This window comes from Tamandua tetradactyla, chromosome 11 (assembly GCF_023851605.1).
Source record: "Tamandua tetradactyla isolate mTamTet1 chromosome 11, mTamTet1.pri, whole genome shotgun sequence".
NCBI lineage: Eukaryota > Metazoa > Chordata > Mammalia > Pilosa > Myrmecophagidae > Tamandua > Tamandua tetradactyla.
Window position 1 is genome coordinate 82,505,244 of NC_135337.1, and position 18,823 is coordinate 82,524,066.

At 59.1% G+C, this 18,823-nt stretch overlaps 1 protein-coding gene across 1 annotated transcript; it reads left to right on the forward strand.

The window, feature by feature from the left end:
- C2CD4C (C2 calcium dependent domain containing 4C) lies at nt 1-2,852 on the forward strand. The gene has a single exon (XM_077119555.1). It carries the CDS (start codon nt 23-25, stop codon nt 1,265-1,267), a length of 1,245 nt encoding a protein of 414 aa, XP_076975670.1. The 5' UTR covers nt 1-22; the 3' UTR covers nt 1,268-2,852.
- The last annotated feature ends 15,971 nt before the right edge of the window (nt 2,853-18,823 follow it).

The window sequence follows — 18,823 nt, forward strand, 5'->3', positions numbered from 1 at the left end:
TGGCCTGCTGCCCGCCGCCCCCATGAGAAAAACCAACATGTGGTTCCTGGAGCGGCTCCGGGGCTCGGGGGAGAATGGCGGCGCCCGGGGTGCGGGGGGCGAGGCCGGGGACAAGGCCTCCAAGGGGCCCCTGTACAGCAACGTGCTCACGCCGGACAAAATCCCCGACTTCTTCATCCCGCCCAAGCTGCCCGCGGGCGCCCCCGAGGCCGAGGGGCCGGCCGAGCCGGGCGCGTCCGCGTCGGAGCAGCCCCCGGCCTCGCCCCCGCGCCGCGCGCCCCGCAGCCCCCGGCTGCCAGCCAAGCTGGCGGCCGAGAGCCGGAGCCTGCTGAAGGCGGCCACGCGCCACGTGATTCAGATTGAGAGCGCCGAGGACTGGCCGGCCGACGAGGCGGCCACCCTCGCCGACCCCCAGGCCCAAGGCGCCATGGCCCTGCCGTCGGTGCCCAAGGCCCAGACGTCCTACGGCTTCGCCACGCTGGCCGAGAGCCCGCACACGCGGCGCAAGGAGTCCCTGTTCCACAGCGAGCACGGCGCGCTGGCGCAGGTGGGCTCCCCGGGCGCGGGGCGGCGGCGGGCGCGCGCCAAGGCCAACGGGGGCGACGGGGGCACCCTCATGAGCCCCGGCCGCGGCTTCAGCGGCGGCGAGAGCGACACGGGGTCGTCGGCCGAGTCGTCCCCGTTCGGGTCGCCGCTGCTGTCCCGCTCCGTGTCGCTGCTCAAGGGCTTCGCCCAGGACGGCCAGGCCAAGGTGAGCCAGCTCCGGCACTCGGTGGGTCGCCACGGCTCCCTGTCTGCCGACGACAGCACGCCGGACACCAGCCCCGGCGCCCGGCGCCGCCTGGCCCGCAGGGCCACCCCAGAGCCGGGCCCAGAGTCGGGCCCGTCCCGTGCAGAGCACGCGGTGGGCGTGGGCCCGCGGGGCAGCGTGCGGCTGCTGGCTGAGTACGAGGCGGCCCAGGCCCGCCTGCGCGTGCGGCTGCTGGCCGCCGAGGGCCTCTACGACCGGCTGTGGGACGCCCGCAGCATCAACTGCTGCGTGGGCCTGTGCCTGGTGCCCGGCAAGTTGCAGAAGCAGCGCAGCACCGTCATCAAGCACAGCCGCCGCCCCGTCTTCAACGAGGACTTCTTCTTCGTCGGCCTGGCCCCCGCCAGCGCCCGCAAACTCGCCCTCCGGATCAAGGTGGTTAACAAGGGCAGCCTCAAGCGGGACACGCTGCTGGGGGAGAAGGAGCTGCCCCTGACCTCCCTGGTGCCCCTCCTGTAAGCGTCACAACCCCCCCACCCCACCCCGCCCCCTTCCCTGCTGGGTCCCGAGGGCTGGGGGAAGTGGGCTGCCTGGACACCGGCTTGGCCCGTGGTGGCCGAATGTGGCTTCTGGTGAACCCAGAGGGGTAGGGGCTGGTCTGCAGGGTTGAGCTTTGCCCCCACCCCGGGCAGTGCCCTGCCCTCACCAGTGGAGTTCTAGAAGGTTCGCAGGTAGCCAGGTCTCTCTGCAAGGAACTGGCTGAGCTGAATCTCTCGCTTCATGGCTGGGGCCCTAACCCCAGAGCCCTAGTGCTGCCCCCAGGTTTGGCCAGACTTTTGGACTCCAGGCACAGACTCTGCCAGCCTGGACCCCACCCCCCACCCTGGGGCTGCAGGAGGCTCGCCCCTCCCTTCAGGCAGGCTCTGGGCAAGTGCCCTGGGCCCTGGGCCCCGGAGGTGAGAGTCCTGTAGAGGACAGGGCTAGCTGCTGACAGAGAGAGGCCGAGCAGGGCCCGAAAATGACAAGTGAGCGTGGCTACACCCACAGGGTGGACAGCTTGCGAACCCCGCAGAGCCTTCTCTGCTGGCCACCCTTCCTTTGGGAGCCTGCATGCAGGATGCCCCAGTGCAGAGCACAGCTTCCTGCCTGGCCCCCAACCTGTCCTTCCTGTCTCTCCCTGGCCGGGGTTGTCACAGCCGCGGCAGCTGTGCTCAGCTGCTGACCCCCCAGTGACAGGTGGCAGCATTTCCTCCGCACGCGTAAATAGGCTTCGGTTGTGGTGGTTTGGGGGTGTCGTGCAGGGGCGGGGCCGGGGCTGGGGTCCCTGGTCGTAGCTTCTGGAGAATTCTGCCGGGCAGTTGCATGGTCAGTTATGTGGGTTCTTGAATGATTTTTGTGGGTTTTTTCCAGCTCAGAACAAAACAAAGATACCGGCTCGAGTCAGGGGCTAACCTGGCCTTGAGCCTCCCAAGAGCTGCCCACTGGACATGGGGGAGCAGGGCCCATGCTCATGTCCCTGGGGATGCTGGGAGCTCTTGCCTCGGTTTCTCCCTGGGGGAGATCAGCTCCCTCCCCCTCTCCCCTGGTGGGATTTGGAAAGCTAGGCTCAGGGGGACAGAGGTGACAGTTGAACAGGGAGGGATGCCCCAACATTTGAGGAGCACATGTATTCCCAAGTACATCAGATGTGAGGGCTCATTTGTGCCCCTTTGAGATTTAGATTGAGGGGTGCCCTCTCCACGCCCCTCCCCCTTCCAGTTTCCATTCTGACTTCCTGCTCTTGGTGTCCCCCTCCCCTCTGGAATCTGGTAGGGGGCCATCCAGGACCGAGTCTCAGTGGGCTGGGGAAGCGGATAGAAGGGCCCTGCAATGGAGCTCGCCACCCCCTCCCCATCCCTGTTCTCTCTGACCTTCACCTCTCCCAACCCCGTTTTCTCTCCTGGAGTTGGGGGGCAGGGCTGTTCCCCATTTTATATGCCCCTTCACCGTTTGATATCTTTGTGTTTGAAGTTTACTGTGGATAAATCTTTAAGAATCCCCCTGCCAAGTGTGTTTGTTTATAAATGCAGTTTTTTTTTTCTGTGCAATAAAGGTGTTTCGGGAATGCGGGGGTGGACATGAGCTTGCTTTGCTGTTTAATAACAAAAGGAAATTCACTTGAATCCCAGGGAGGATTGGGGGGCCCTTGCAATCAGAGGTGTCCTTACCCACCCCTCTCAGAGACTCCGCGTTCACCCGCCTTGTGCTGGCAGGGGGTGGGGGTGGGGAGCAGGCAGGGTCCCTGCAGGAGACACCAATTGGCTGTCACCTTGAGGGACCCCTGGGCCCTGCTAGAATCTCACTCAGCAGGTCTGCGGGAGTGGTGCCGGCTAATGTACCCACTTTACGGGGAACAGCCCAAGGCAACCCAGCATGGGGGCCGGGATTTGAACCTACGCCCACCTTGCAAGAGCTGCCTGGCTCTGCCCCTCCAAGGCAGTGCTGTCTGGGTGACGTGACCCCTCAGTTGTCGAAGCTGGACCCCTGACCTACCCACCGTATCCGTCTGCTTGGCCCCGCCCCTTCCATTACACAGGAATCTGAACCACCTGTGTGCCTGGCTGGGGCTGGGGTCAGAGGGGTGGGGGGGGCGACAAAAGCTGTTCCCTGTGCCTGGAATGCCACCCCCCCACCCGCTCCCTTCTCCTCGGCTTTCAGGCTTTGGTACCTTCTCCAGATGCCCGCCCCCCCGCAGACCCTTCTGCTTTTCTATGTACCCCATTCCCCTGTCTCAGTTTCCACCGTGTCTCCCCCTTCCCCCAGGGAGGGGCCGGTTTGTTCTGGTCAGCGCTGTGCTGGGCACCCGTTGGCAGGGCTGGGCTGGGGGTGGGCGAGTAAATGGAGACCACGGCTGCCCCCACCTCTGGGTCTTGTGGGGTTACCGAAGAACAGGGAAGCCTGCCATGGGGGGTGGGACCCAGCACCCCTCCATCCCACCCCCTTGCTTCCCTCTTAGGAAAAATTGCCACTATTTTGGCCGCTATTTTTAGCGTAGGTTTCCTGCCCTCCCTTTCCTGTGTCCCCGGGGAGTGGAAACCCGGTCCCCTGAAGGTGCAATGAGCATGGTGTCATGGGGATGGGGGAGGGTCAGAGCAGGGGGTGCTGTAAGGACAGAAGCAGAATCTGGGGGTGGCAGCGCAGGACATCTCAGCCCTGGGGAGGGTGGAGCTCGAGCCGCCTGGGGTCTGTTCACGGCAGCCAGTTCCACTTGCAGAAGGAGAGACTGAGGCCGAGAATTGAATCGAGTTGTGTGTTCACTGACTTATTTCTCAGTGGCAGCTCTCGGGGATGAGATGAACACGGCAAAGCCTGGCAGGCAGACACATTCCCAGGCCATAGCCACCAAGTCTGGTCCCTGGGAAGGGGGCGCAGGGGGTTGGGGAACAAGGACAGACTCTTTTCATCCAGTCTGGAGGTACAGTTGGGAAGGAGGGGGCAGCGGTGCTGGGGCCTGGCAGATGCGTAGAAGTTGGTCAGGCTCTAGGCAGCGAGCAAAGGCATGGAAGTGAGATTGCAGGGTGAGCCTGAGGGAGGGGAGTCGCTGTCAATGCGGAACAGGGGAGGAGGTGTTAGGGCGGAGAGCAGGTCAGGGGTGCTCAGGCTACAGGCCCCATTACCCTCACAGGGGCTCCCCCAGGTACGAAACCCAGTCACTGGGCTGGCACCAAGAATTGACCAGTATGTCCAGCTGAGCCCCTCTCACACCTGCTCAGAGCCCCTGTTGGGTACCCCATCAACTTGGCCACCTTTCCCAGCCACAAGCTGCACTGGTTGTGGTGGAGATGGCAAGGCTAGGAGACCCTGCCAGGCTGGTTGGACTGTGGGAGGGTTAGCATGTCTGAGCCAGTGAGCATTTATTGAGCTCCTGCTGTTTGCCAAGCCCATCAAGGAAGCCTCATGTCACAGGAGGAAACTGAGAGCCGGGGCATCTTGCTGTGGCCCCAACGCATCCGAGGTTGTTCCCTGGTTTGGGAAATTGTGATGACCTGGATTACGTGCTTTGGGTGCAGAGAGATCCAGGGGCCCATGGGAGACTGTCGGAGCTGGATGTGAAACTGTCTGCCTGAGGACAGGCACGCCACGAAGGGTTCAGGCTGGGGCTAGGAGCCCCTCGCAGACTCCCAAAGTGGGCTGGGATCCTCGGAGACTCCCGAGGGCAGCCCTGACCCCTCCTGTCTCCCCGGGCAGGTCCCTGTCGTCCCCATCCAACCTCCAGGGCAGGGCAGACCTTACCCTCTCAGGAAGCCCCAGGCCAAGGATGTTCTCTTTCCCTCATCCCCACGTGCCCAGTGTCAGGCTGTCCTGAAGCCCCCCAGGCCCCTTGTGTGGACTTGAGTCCAGGGTAACTCTCACCACCAACAGCCCTGGCAGATGAGCCGCTAAGGAGGCCGGTGGGGCCCAGGATGTGTTGCCAGGGCAACGGGCGCCTTCTCGCCTCTTCCCCCGGCAGCTGCTGGGCGCTGGACCATCTTGCGTGTGCAGATGCAGCCGTGTGTGAAAATGTGCGTGTGTATTGTGTGCATGTGTTCAACTCCACGTGCACGTGTGTGTAACCGTGTGCACACAAATGTGTAACACTGTGTGTGTGCATATGTAGCCGTGTGCACACAAGTGTGTAACTGTGTGTAGTGCAACCATACGTGTGTAACTGCCCATATATGTAAGTAATTGTGAGTGTACATTTGTGCATGCATGTATGAGAGTGTGCCCATACGTGTGCAAGCAGCCCGGGTGTACGGGCCAGGGGTGCCTCCTCGGGCAGTGATGGATCCTTTGCAAGTACAAATGGGCTGTGGCTCCCAGCTCGAAGCCCCTTCTGCAGCTGCCCAGGGCCCTCAGGGTACAGCTCAGAAGCTGGAACAGGCGCCAGCTACCTCGCGGAGCCCCCTCCGCCCACCATGTCCTCTGTGCTTCCGCTCACTGCACCTCCAGGTCTCAGCCCTCTGTGAGCAGCACACCCCACCCCCACCACCAAGACTAGGGCAGATATGTTCCTCCCAGCGCTGTGTGCTACCTTGTAATAAGGATCCGACCAGAACGAGGCCATTACCTCTGCACCCCAGAGTGCCCAGCTTTGCAGCTGCCACCTCAGACTTCCTGCCCACAGAGGGCTGTGGCCTTAAAGGTCACCACCGGCCAATTGGCACAGCACCTTCATGCCCCTTTCTTGGGGTGGGGCCAATCCCGGGGCCCGGAGATGGGGACTCAGATGCTCAGTGGCATTGTGGTCTCCTGGATCCAGCTGTGCCTGAAGTCCACAACCACACCATTTCAGAGGACCAGTAAAGGCCCTTCTTTCCTTAGGCCAGTTTGTTTTTTTCTTTTGCAACTAAAAGAGTGCCAGCACAGTGAGTTTCCAGGTCAAGGTGGGGTGCACGGACAGTGCTCTTTGGGGTGTTCTGGGCTGATATGGGAAGGAGAGCTGGGGAGGGAGACGCTGGAGTGTGGGAGTGGACCTCCCACCAGGGGACTGATCGAGGAGGGCTTTGCAGAAGAAGCAAAATCTGAAACAGGGATAGACCTCGGCTGGGTGAAATGAGGATGAGAAGGGGCTTCGGGGCTGCAGGAAAACCCATGGGGTAGAGGGAAGGGCCCCCTGCAGTCAGCCCTGACCCATGACCTCTAGCCCCTCTCCTCCCACCCCAGCCGGAGCCCCCGACATGCTGCAGGGGAGCTGGCCTCTCTGTGTCTCTGGCTTCCCATCTGGAACCATCTAGAAGGCCAGAAGAGTTCACCGACTGGACTGCGACTGCGGGGACAGATGGATGTGGTATAGCGGTGATAATTAGAGTAATCCTGTTAGGAGGATAATTGTAGGCTACCCTTAGGCCCCCCTGAGGCCTCCCCTCCTGCACCTGCCCCCCCTAGCTGGAGCTCCCGCCACCCCCAAGTGTGGGATTCAATTAAGCTTTTGTTTTCTTCTCGGCATCACTGCTGGGCTTGGGCTTGGCAGACAGGAAGAAAAACGACTTCAATAAAGAGGAACTGAAAAAAAAAAGGACCGAAGGGAGCAGAGCCAGGCGGGCCCCCCCCCCCCCCGCCTTCCCAACTCTGGCCACGTGCCATACAGCGTGCCGGTGGTCTGCTCTTGGAGCCTCAGTTTACCCCCTTGTTCAATGTGTATGGTAGAGGTTCTCCCCTCCAATTAGGTGAGATACTCTGGGCAGTGCACCCCTCTTTGGAGCCGGGCATTACAGCCGGTGGACTCTACCCAGAGACTTTGACAACCCCATTTGCAGATGGGGAAACCGAGGCACAACCTGGTATGTGGCAGGATGGGGTTGGTGCAGACCCTAAGTCTTAACCTCGCGCCACCTGGGACGGGGCTCCCCCATGCAGGCCCCTCCTCCCCCTAAGATTCACTCGCCCCCTCCCCCAATACTGCAGGAAGGGGTTAGGGACCCCTCAGCCCGCAGCTGCCTGTGGCTCCACACGTGGTGCAGAACTAGCTGGGTTCCAATCCCCGTAAGTTATGTACCTTTGTGACTCAGTTTCCCCTCCGTGTATCCTACGTCCTCCCCAGCGTGCTGGTGGGATCTGGAGTCAGTCCTGGTGGCTGCCAAGCGTGGGTTTGGGCCCTTTACTCCCAGGCAGACCCCCCACCAAGGTCTCCCCTTGGGGAGCGATGCATTGCCATGCAATATGCATCCCCTCTCTGCCCACCAATTCTTCCACTCCTCTTGACTCACCCAGCCAAGCTGCAGGAAAAGCCATCCTTATTTCTCAAAATCAGGGAGGCATCTGGATGGCAGATCCCCTGCGCCCCTGCCCTGGGAACACAGCCACCATGAGGCAAGGAGGCCTAGGTCACATAGAAGGGCCATGAAGGGGCCTGCTGGCAGTCCAGAAGGTTCCAGAAGCATCAACCACCAGAGATGGAGTAAGCAGCCTCCAAATGGCTCCTATCCCCAACCCCATGGATCAGAGGCCTGCCTGATTTTCTGGCCCATGGAATCTAGGAATGGCATAGATGGGGGTTTCACAGCACCTGGTTTGGGGGAGTCACCAGTCTGAGTACCTAAACCCCCACACTGTCAGGAGTTTACAGGCCAGAGGGGAGGGAGAGAGATATTAAATGAAGGAGCTCCCATAGCCTGAAAGTGGGAAAAATCTCAGAGGGTAGTCAGGGCGGCTTCCTGGAGGAGGAGACATGAGGCCAGGAGGCCAGGAAGCACTTGGCACCTTGGGAACATCGAAGAGGCCAGTGTGTCCAGGTGGGTGCTGGGCCTGTGTGGACCCGTGGGGAATGTGGGCAATGTGGAGTCAGGGGGCAGTGGGCTTTGATGAACATTCCAGAAAGATTCCCCCAGCACTGCACAAAAACCGAGGAGGGAGGTCTCTGGGGCATCCAGAGGAGAGAGGCCGGGGGCACAGGGGATGGGCAGAGGAGAGAAGGAAGACACATCTGGGGTGCACGGAACTGCGTGTGGGTGAGGAGCTCACACTGGAAGAAGGGGTGGGCCCCGTTCTGGCCCCTTGCCCAGCCTGAGTTGCTCCTCAGGCTCCCCCTGCCCACCACCTCCCACCTCGTTAAGGCAGCTCGTTCCTCCCAGGGGCTCAGGCCAGAAACCCTGGAGCTGATCCCGGCCACCAGCAAACCCCAGGTTCTGCCTTTCACACACTCCAGAACCCCTGGCCCAGCCCAGCGCGGGTGGACCTGGAGACAGTGTAGTCGGAGGAAGCAGGGGGTACAAAATCTGCTGCGTGGGTCGTTTAGAGGTTCAAGAGCAGCCAAAAGGAGTCGATGGTGATGGGTTGCAGTCCCAGGGGTGCAGCAATGGGGTCCCTGGGGCTGCTTCCTAGGTGGTGGTGGCTGGGGAAGTCCGTGCCCGAGGACTTGGGCCTGCTGTATACAGGCTGCGTTTCCACAGAAAGGCTACAGAGAATCATTTCCCAGAATCCGACCCTCTGATGCCCCTCCCCATCGGGCCCCCTGGCCCAGTGCCATCCCTGTGTCCTGGTCCCTGTCATGTCCCCCCCTCTGCCCACAGCCTTCCCTAGCTCCCACGACCCTGCATGACCTGCCCCGGCCCCTCCCACCTGCCCCTGCTCCCTCAAACCCTCTGCTCCACCCACACCCAGGTACCCGCCAGCCCCAGGGCCTTTGCATAGGCCCTGTCAGGCAGCCATAGCGCTTCGCTCTGACCTCAGGCAGGCCTCTGCCACCCCCCGATGCCCCTCCCCCCTTTCCTTACTTTCCCGCTTCTCCTTCCTGGGGACTGCCCAGCTCCTAACATGCTTGGCTCCACAAGGATTCACTGGCCACATCGCCCCGTGGACATGGCCACGCGCTTGCTTCCCCGTGGGAAGGGCTGATTTTAACCAGTGATTGTCGCCCCCGGCATTTTAATTGCACAATGGCAAGGGCACAACTAAAAGTCAACAGCCCAGGGAGCAGCGGGTCCAGGTGTCCCACCAGCCACAGGGAAGCTCCCCGAGCAGGGGCTGGGCGCGGGCACACATGGGGCTACCGGGGCGCATGGCACTCTACGGCTGAGACCCCCTGGGCCTCCACTTGGTCGGCGGGACCGCTGTCCCCTTTCCCGACCACCGTACTCCAGGTTCCGCCCACATCCCCTCTCTGGGCCTTGGCCAGCTGCCCATCACCCCCACCCCCCGTCACCCCCAAACCCTCCCTCTAGTGTTTGGTCCAGTTCTGCTGACAGCCCTGTCTGCACGGCAGTCCCCCCACGCCCCTCTGTAGGCCCCCTGGACTCCCCCTTCTCGAGCATGCCTCTTGCTCACCAGCAGCCTCACACCCAAGCGGCTGTGCCAGGGTGGGGTACACAGGAGGTGCTCAATACATGTTTAAGGTCTGAGTGATTTAACCAACGGCCCCGTGCCTGGCTCCTTCTGCAGCGTGTGGGTCCACCTGTGCCTCGAGAGGGAGGGCAGCACCCCACCCGCCCCTGCAGGGGCGTCCCCTGCACAGCTCTCGCCAGGAAGTGGAGATGGGAGTGGGCACCACTGGTTTCTCGAGGGCTTGAGGGAGGTTCTGACCCCCGCATGCCTCCCCGCCTCTCCCCCCGCCCCCCACTTCTCCACCCCTTCCACTCCCACGGCCAAGTCTCATGAAGACAGCCTCTGACTTGGGGGTCCCCCCACCTCACCTTTGCTTGACTGCATCTGCAAAGACCCTATTTCCAGACAGGGTCCCCTTCCCAGGGACCAGGGCTTGAAAATATCTTTTGGGGACTTAGCGAGACCCCCTCCATCCCTCCCACTCCCCCATCTGTCCTCAGCCACCGTCCCAGGCCTGGCTAAGCTGATGCCTGCCCCCCCCCCCCCCCCCCCCCCCCCCCAGAATCAGCCCATCAGGGAGCCTGGGGGCCCAGGCCCCTGCATTTTGGGTTCATTTTCATGACTTTCAATTCTGATATAATTTCAAACTTGCAGGAACATCGCAAGTTGGGACCTCTGCAGATGCTGCCCAGGTCAGTCCAGGAGTTCATGTCCCGCTTTGCTCTGCCATGCTCCAGGCGTGTCATCTCCGCCTGCATCTACTACCCATATCCAGCCATTTAGGAGCCATTCCAGACGCCTCAAACACATCACCCTGGGTTTTCTTAAAAACTCTTTTATGGCAGGCGTAGTTGTCAGGCTCCGAGATTCCACATTGACCCACACACTGCATCTAATCACACCCCAGGTTCAAATCTCAAGACTGCGCCAAAGGGGGCCTCCCCTTGACCCCCCCCAACCCTGACTCGTGGCTCAGGCCTTGGTACCCAACAAGTGCCATGGCAACAGATGCTGGCAGCCAGGTCAGCAGGCAACTGCTCGGAGCCTGCCAGGAGCCAGGGATGGCAGGGTGGAGGGGGAGCGAGTGAGCAGACGGGGGAGGGCCTGGGGAGGTGGGGGAGGGGAGGCCCCAGGGAGGTAAGGGTGGGGAGGGAGAGGAGCGGCAGGGGTTAGGGCCGAGGGTGGGGATGGGGAGAGGTGTGTTCAAGGAAGTGGGGAGGGGGCAGTCCCAGAGATGTGGGGGCTGGTGCCAGGAGCCCATGTGTCACCTGGAGATTGGGGACAACACTGCCCCCAAGGAAGTCAGCCCAGATGACCTCTGGTTACCCCAGTGATTGAGGCTCCTTCTGGGCCTCTGGGCTGGGGGTGGGGGGTTGTGGGCCAAGGGTCCAGAGGGTTCTGGGAAAGTGGTGGATGATTGACCCGTGGGGTCTGCTCCGGGGTGGGGGACACCATGCCTGGACTCCGTCCACTGCCCGAGCCCCTCAACAGAGCCTCAAGGCCCTACCTCCGCCCTACCCTTGGTCTTCCCTTGTCCATGGGGTCCCAGTTTTGGACTCAGTTTTAGGTGTCACCTTGCCAGCCTCCTTGGACCCCGACCCCAATCCCCAGCTGAAACCTGCTTGTGGAGAGCGAGGGGTAGGGGGCAGAGACGGGACACAGGAGCCCCAGGCTACGGCAGACCTGCAGAGAGAGGCTGGACAGTCAGGCAGACAAATGGACAGATGGGCACAGAGAGACAGAGACACAGAGACCCACAGGCAAAGAGGGCACAGGACACAGTGGTGAGGGGTGATGTGGGGAGTCCAGGGAGATGCACGGGGACCTCGGGCAGTGGGCGCATGGCAGCGAGAAGGCACGAGCTGGGAAGGGACAGCCTGGCCTGCTGGACTCGCAACTGCACACCTGGCATGGACTCCTGCCCCCAGCCCTGTCCCTGCCCCATCCCACGGTAGCCCCCCACTCAGGTCTCCTGGACTCTCGGGGCCCTACTTAAGACCCCATTCTTGTGGGCCCCCGTTGTCTCCTCTGACTCTAACCCAGGCACCCCAGCCAGAGACCACACACCCAGGCCTGTTTCGCACAGATCTGCCCTTTACACTGGAAATTGGCCCCCTGTGTTGGTTTGGAGGTACGTGTACCCCAGAAAAACAGGCTCTTCAACCTGATCCATTCCTGGTGAAAACCTACCGGGATTGGGAACTTCTGATGAGCTTACTTAGTCAAGGAGCTATAACCGAGAAATCAGGATTTAAGGGATGATTTTGATTACTGAATCATTACGTAGATATCCCTTTTTGCCTTCTGGTGTCTTGGAGTTGGCAGAGGGAAATTTCTGGAATCTTTGAACTGTAATCCAGCTGCCCTCATCTCTGATAGTGGTTGCGCAGCCTTTCTCTTGGGTGCCTGAGATTGGAAAAACCTTGTGACGGCTCCTCATTTGCCTAGTTATCCAGTTTTTCAATTTTAGAGTCTTGTAATCACTGAAGATAGCCTCTAATGTTGATTAAAGAAGGGTCTTTTCAGCCCAGAGCTAACCCACCCCAAGTCCAATGTTATCTTAATAACTGAGATGGGACCAACTAAGGCGGACCCGCCTGGCATGAGACTTTTTAACCTGCAAATCCGCTGTCCCTCGTTCCACCGTTTTCTTGCATACGTCCTGTGACTAAGCATGGAATCAACCTGCGCATGCCCAATACTCAGAGCACCTCTAATTACATCATCGGGGCCACTGTGCTCGTTATCCTCAACTCTGCCCATCTTTTGCTGCTATAAACCCATCAGAACAACTGTAGTTTGGGGAGACTGATTCTGGGCCAAGACGCCTCGTAAATAAACTCTTAATCTCTTTGAAACTCCGGCGTCTCAGGAATTTGAGTGCATCGGGCAGAGAAGCCACTGCCTTTGTGCAGTAATAGAGCGTCCTACCTTGTTCAGGCTGGCTCTTCATCCTTTTACTGGAGTCCTTTGCACGAGAATGAAAATTCAGAGGGAGAGTGAGAGAGAACGCGCCAGTGGGAGCAGCCAGAAGTTGAAATTCACGACACCTGAGGGAGGAGGTGGGGGGAGGCCGCCCTGGGGTGCCCGTGGGTCCCTGGCAGCGGGACTTTGCCTTGAAGACGCTGTGACTGGGGCTCCTCCTGGCCTCAGAACTGTGAGCCCATAATTCTTGTTGTTTCATCAGACCCACTCTATGGCATCTGCCTGCGCAGCCTGAGAAAGTAAAGCACCCCTCACCCAGCCCCATCACCAGCTCAGGCACTGCCTCCCTCCCCTCTTTCTGATTTTAGGGGAGGGACTGGGCCCTCCACTTGTCCCCCTCCTCCCACCAGGGGAATTTGGGAGGCAGGCTGCCATGGCGAGGCCTTGGAGGTGGGGGTGTGAGACAGCCAGGTCCCCGTCTCTGGGAGAATGAGGGGTTCCATTCATTCGCCATCCATCCAACCATCCATTCATTCCTTCATTCACCCGCCATCCATGCATTCATTCACCCGCCATGCATTCATTCGTTCACTCGCCATTCATTCATCTGTCATCTGTTCATTCGTTTATCCGCATTGTTTATCCTTCTGGGTGCTGCAAACTACCCGTGTGTGGGGGGGGTTGCATATGAGGAGAGAACAGTCAGGAAACAAGCAGTTCACACGTTAGTGTTTAATTAGGGGTGTGAAGAGCATCGTAAAGAAAAACGGAGCCTGCCAAGGACATGGTCCTGAATAAATGAACACAGAAACGAACAGACTTGAACAGACTTGGGGTGGGGCCGGGGTGGCTGGCTGCTCAGCCCTCCCCCACAGCGCTGTCCCAGCTCCACAACTTGTACCTCGACCTCTTATCACCGCCGTCTCTGTCTCTGTCTGTGAGGCCCCATTCTCCAGATTTTAGAGACTTTGGGCATTGTTTCAGATGCTCATTTAAATTCTGTGTCTCGTAAATCCAAGCCTGGGCTCCCTGGGGGTGGTTTCCAGTGGTTTCTTTGTCTCCGCTGTGAACGGGCCTCACTTTTCCTGCTTCTGTGCGTGCCTCAAGCTTTTGCTGAAAACTGGACACTTTGAATATTATCACGTAATAAATCTGGGAATCAGACCCCCCCCCCCTCCCCAGGGCTTGCCGCTGCTGCTTGCGTGGTTTGCAGGCAGCTGTCTGGCGACTTTACCTGTCGTACCCAGGCAGAGTTCTCCAGGAAACGGAAGCAGGAAGACGCACACACATGTGTATATATCACATATACTGGGCGGATGATTCCGAGGGATCAGCTCACCTGGTGTGGGTGGGAATCTGCAGGGCAGGCTGGAGGCGAGGCAGGGGCCGGTGCTGCTGTCCAGAGGCAGAATTCCTTCTTCTCCGGAACCCTTCGTATTTGCTCTCAAGGCTGTCGCCTGCCTGGAAGCCCCTAGAGTTGCCCGTGGTGGGGGGTGGCCACGTTTGCAAAATACCCCCAGGAAACCCAGGCATGTGTCGGCTGAAGAGTGGGTGCCAGAGCCGGTTGGGGTGGGGGTGGGGGTGGGCCGGGAGCAGCCCCCTTGCCTCTGGCTGAGCCGCGGGAAGTTCCCAGCGAGGTTTCCTCTTCTTTCTTCACGGAGCTCCCCAGGTGTCACAAGCCCTTTTGAGGACCCCGAGTTCCAGAAAACTTGGTTCTGACAGTTTTGCCAGCTTACCCATTGCTTCGGTGGAGGGACGGCTCTTTAGACCCTACCCCCCCCCCCCCCCCCGTGTTGCAGTTTGGGGGATGTCACACCCAAGTGTTTTCGCAGAACTTGCAAGAAACAAGGAAGGCCATGTGATGGGTGGAACTGCCCAGCCTGGCCACAAGCCAGGCCTGCTCGGGACATCAGTTCTGACCTTCTTCCGTTTGTTCTCCGTCTCTTTGAGGACAAATCCCTGCATGAGGAGATAGTAAGAAACCCTTCCTCTCCTTGGGGGGTGGGGGGTGGGGTGGTCGGGTTGGCGAGCTGGACTGGGAGGCTCCGAGTTTCTCTTTCTCGCCTTGACACGTTGGGCAGGGACCAGCAGCCTGTCCCTGGGGCTGTGGGTCAGTGTCCTGGGGACAAGCCGGGGAACACACAACGCACGCCGGCTCTCCTGGGGTCTGGACTTGAGGTGTGGGCTGGGCTGTACCCTCTCTGTGGCCCAGCGGGGGTCCTCCCTGCCTCTTCAGCTCCTGGTACTCCAGGCTTCCTGGGCTTGCGACTGACACCCCATCTCTGCCTCCATCATCTCCTGACCTTCTCCTCTGTCTGTCTGTCCATCTCTCCCCTACTTATAAGGACCGCAGTCATCGGATTTAATCCGGGATGACCTCATCCCGACTTGATTGCAAAGACCTGTTTCCAAGTGGGGTTGCCCTCATGATCGTGGGCTGAGGACCGAGCATCTTTTGGGGGACACCCCTTGACGCAGCAAGGCCCAGCAGGGCAGGTGGGGCTGGATGCCGGCCAAGGCAGGAGGGTGCCTGGCCCCCCTCTGAGATGCTCTGTCCGGGGGTGGCCCCTAGCTGGCCCTCGGCCCACAGACCCTTTGTCCATGCAGGTGGGCGGCCTTGGCCTCTCCAGCTCTATCTCCCCAGATAATGGTCTGCGGGCTGCTATGGGGTGGGTTGTGGCCCCCCAAGTACTCACTCGGCCCCGTGAATGGGCCTCATTTGGGAACAGGGCTTCGCAGATATGAGTCTTAAGATGAGGCCAGGTGGAGGGGCTGGGCGCTGTCCAGCTCGACAGAGTCCCCATAAGAAGAGGACATTTGGATGCATAGGCAGACCCAGGAGGAGAGGCCCTGGGTGGTGGGGACGGAGACCGTGGATGCGTCCACAAGCCAAGGACACCAAGAATGGCAGCGAACTCCAGAAACGAACAGAGGCAGCAGGATCCTCCTGGAGTCCCCGGACTCCCCTGCCTACACCAGAGGGGTCCCAGAGCCCCTGGTGTCTGCTTTTTTGATGCCACTTGGCTCTTGGCCCCTGCTACCAAGGCAAGCATCGCCCCCACTACCTGGAATGGCAGGGGAGCCATCCCTCTTGGGTGCCTCCATGTCCCTTGGGGAGCCACCCTGGTTGGGGTGGTCTGCGTGGACACGTGACCCAGTTTTGGCCCATGGGATGGGAGAGAGACCTTGGGGTGAGCCCCCTCTACAAGGTGGGAGGGTTTCCATTTGCCGCTGTATGGGTAACCACAAACCTGGAGGCTTAAAGCAGCACACCTTTGATAACTTCATCAAGGTATCAGCAGGCAGGCCCTTTTGGGGGCTCCAGGGAGGATCTGATTCCCTGCCTTTGCCAGGCTCGGAGGCTACAGCTTGCCTCAGTCTCAGTCCCCTTGGGTGGTGCTGGGCTGAGTCCTGATTCCCTCTGATGCTCTCTCTTTTGCTCCCACTTTTACTTTTAGGGAACCCCCTGGTTACATTGGCTCCTGCTGTATAATCTAGGAGAATCATTTCCTGGCTGTGTAAGCTAACGAATTCTCAGGTTCTGGGGGTCAGAATGTGGACATCTTTGGGGGCTGCTATTCTGCTGACCACAGAAGTCTCGCTCGCTCCTAAGAAAGAAGCTCAGAAAAGATGGCCCTTTCTGCCTGTGGAGGGTGCTGCTTTATGATGAAATGTCCGGAGCCGCTGCAGCCACGGTGGTGCCCATCTGAAGACAAATCCAATGCAAGAGGGTACATTGCCAAGAGAGTCATGGAGCAGCAGAGCAGAGAGGAGATGAGCCTCCTTTTGGACGAAAGGACACATGCCTCATCATCTGAGTTCATGTGAGTCAGGAGTTTTGGTTGCTCACAGGTGGAAGCATTTGCAGAGGAGGTGGTGGTTGTCTCACTGATGGCCCCCTCCTGGCCCTGGTACACAGAACCCCAGTTTTCACGTGGGTGCATGCCTGCCAACAAAGATGACACTTCCCAGGCTCCCTCGCAGCTCACTTGGCCAGGTGACGAACTGCAGCCAACGGAATGGGAGCAGATGTGCCGCACACGTGTGGCACAGGCAAGGCCGGGGAGCGGCCCATATCTGCACCAACAGGAGAATAGACTAAAGAATCACGGCGTGTTCGCGCCGCAGGATTCTCGACAGCAGTAAGTAAAGACAAATGTGGATGAGACTTAACAAATTTAACTCTGAGCTCAAGAAGCCAGAGAGAAAATATCCTGGATAATCCCATTTCTACGAAATTCAAAAGCAGAAAAAATTAATCTATGCTGTCAGAAGTCAGGACAGCGGGCATTTCTTTTTGCAGGGGGACTCGCGGAGGTGGGGATTGGAGAGGGAGGGGGCTGGCAGGGGTCCCGGGGCTCCTGGGTGCTGGTTACATGGTCATGCTCTGTTGTGAAAACTCATGCTGTGCCATCCTTACCGCTTTTTGAACCTGAAAAGTTTCGAGATTGCCGCATGGGAGTGGCACGAACCTCCCCTTCCCCTCCTCTGCCTCCTCAACACATCACGAATCTTCTGGTCTTTGCTACCACCAGGAAACTCCAAGTCCCAGATGCCCTCTGACGTTTGGCACTGTCCACGTAGGAAACCCGCATCTCACCCATAGCCAGCTATTGGGCAGCGATGCCCATGCGTGCCCGTCAGCAGAGGCCTTCTGGGCAGGGGCACCGGAAAGCATGTGCAGAGGCATCTCTCCCACCCCGTTCTCCTGGTTGCATCGCACCCTGGGGGCAGGGAACAGATTCTGCTCCAGGTGAAGACAAGGGGTGGGGGCCCCGAGGAGAGGGGGCGGGCCACCCCAGGGCTCTCTGCAGAGGCCGTAATCTGGGCAATGGAGAGGAAATGCCCCCAAGGGACACCAGGGGACAAGTTCTTCACTCTGTATCCGGGCCAGGGAAGTGGGACGTGTGCACGGAGCATATGTACACAAAACACACTCGAGTGTTCAGAAAACGGGCGGATACATATATAGATGGAGGCGGGGAGAGAATGATAAAGGCAAAGGGCGCAAAATGTGGAAAGCTGGTGGGTTTGGGTATCTGGGTGGGAGGTTTCCTGGGGTTCTCTGCATGGGTTTTGTATTATTTTTGCAACAGTCCTGGAAATTTGAAATTATTTCAAAATAAAATGTTAAGGAAAAAAAAGAAAGAAAAGAATTGGGGCCATTGCACAATTTCCCATCATCACAAAAAGCATGACATGGATGGGCAGATTAGTTTTGATTATTATAACGACGTACAATTTTTGCCATGCGTGGACAGAGCTGGGATTGGAAATACTGCTCTGATGGGCTCTCGGGGCTCAGCTCGGATCCCCCACCCTGCGCTGCAGGGAACCCCGTATTTTCCGGCTTCCTCCCACAGGGGGCCTGGGTGGGGGTGCACTGGAGTTTCTGGGGCCTACACAAGAAGGTTCTTTCATTCTAGAGCCTGGAGATTCCAAATCCCATGCCGGCAGGGCCAGGGCAGCGCCTGGCTCCGGGGTCTGTTCCCTGCCCCCACCTGGGGGCGGGGCTTGCCTTGTCCTCAGCCCCTGCCACCCCCATGTCCCCTTCTCCCCTCCCGGGTTATTTGTCCTCACTGAAGGGCAGTTTTCTGCCATTCTGGGTGCGGGAAACCCCGGTAGAGGTTCTGGGATCCATCTGTGGAACCCGGCAGCCCCCCACCCTCAGCTCCCCACCCAGACTCCACCTCCAGCCTCTCAGCTTGTTTCCGTGGGGGCCTCGGTGTCCGAGGGAGCAGGGCAGAGAGCGGGTCCAAGCTGGACAGAGGATGGGCCTCTCCGCATTGTTCCCACCAGGGCTGGTCCTCAGCAAATACTCTTTTTGCAGGAGCGATCAACCCAGGGGGTTTGCTCTCCGTTTTAAAGCTATCTCAAAGCAAGCTGCAAACATGGATGGATGCCATGGAAGGCAGAATAACAGTTCCCAGAGATGTCCATGCTAATCCTGGAACTCGGGAGTACAACACCTTACAGGGTAAAAAGGGTTCCATGCACTAGGGTAACTTTCCAGAAACCTGCAAACTCCAGATGGGTCCCTGGACCAGATAAGTCCTGAAATGCAGAGGGCCCAGCCTCTCCAGAACATCAACCAGTTCCATCCCCCTATCCCATATTATCAACAGCCCCTTCCAACATGAAAAGTTATAATGGGCATAGACCAAATACCCCTAAAGAGTGAGAAAAAGATCAGAGGTGATGGTGGAATTATACAGAGAAGAGAAGAGGTGATGGTGAAGTTATACAGTTTTACATAAAATGAGTATGACTGCTTAGTTATCATATTGATATTTCTTTTAGTCTCCAGTATCTTAGAGCAGCTAGAAAGAAAAACCTAAAATTGTGGAACTGTAACCCAAACCAAGCTCT

Excerpts from the sequence above, each read along its gene's own strand:
- C2CD4C (XM_077119555.1), top strand. The coding sequence starts at position 23 with ATGAGAAAAACCAACATGTGGTTCCTGGAGCGGCTCCGGGGCTCGGGG.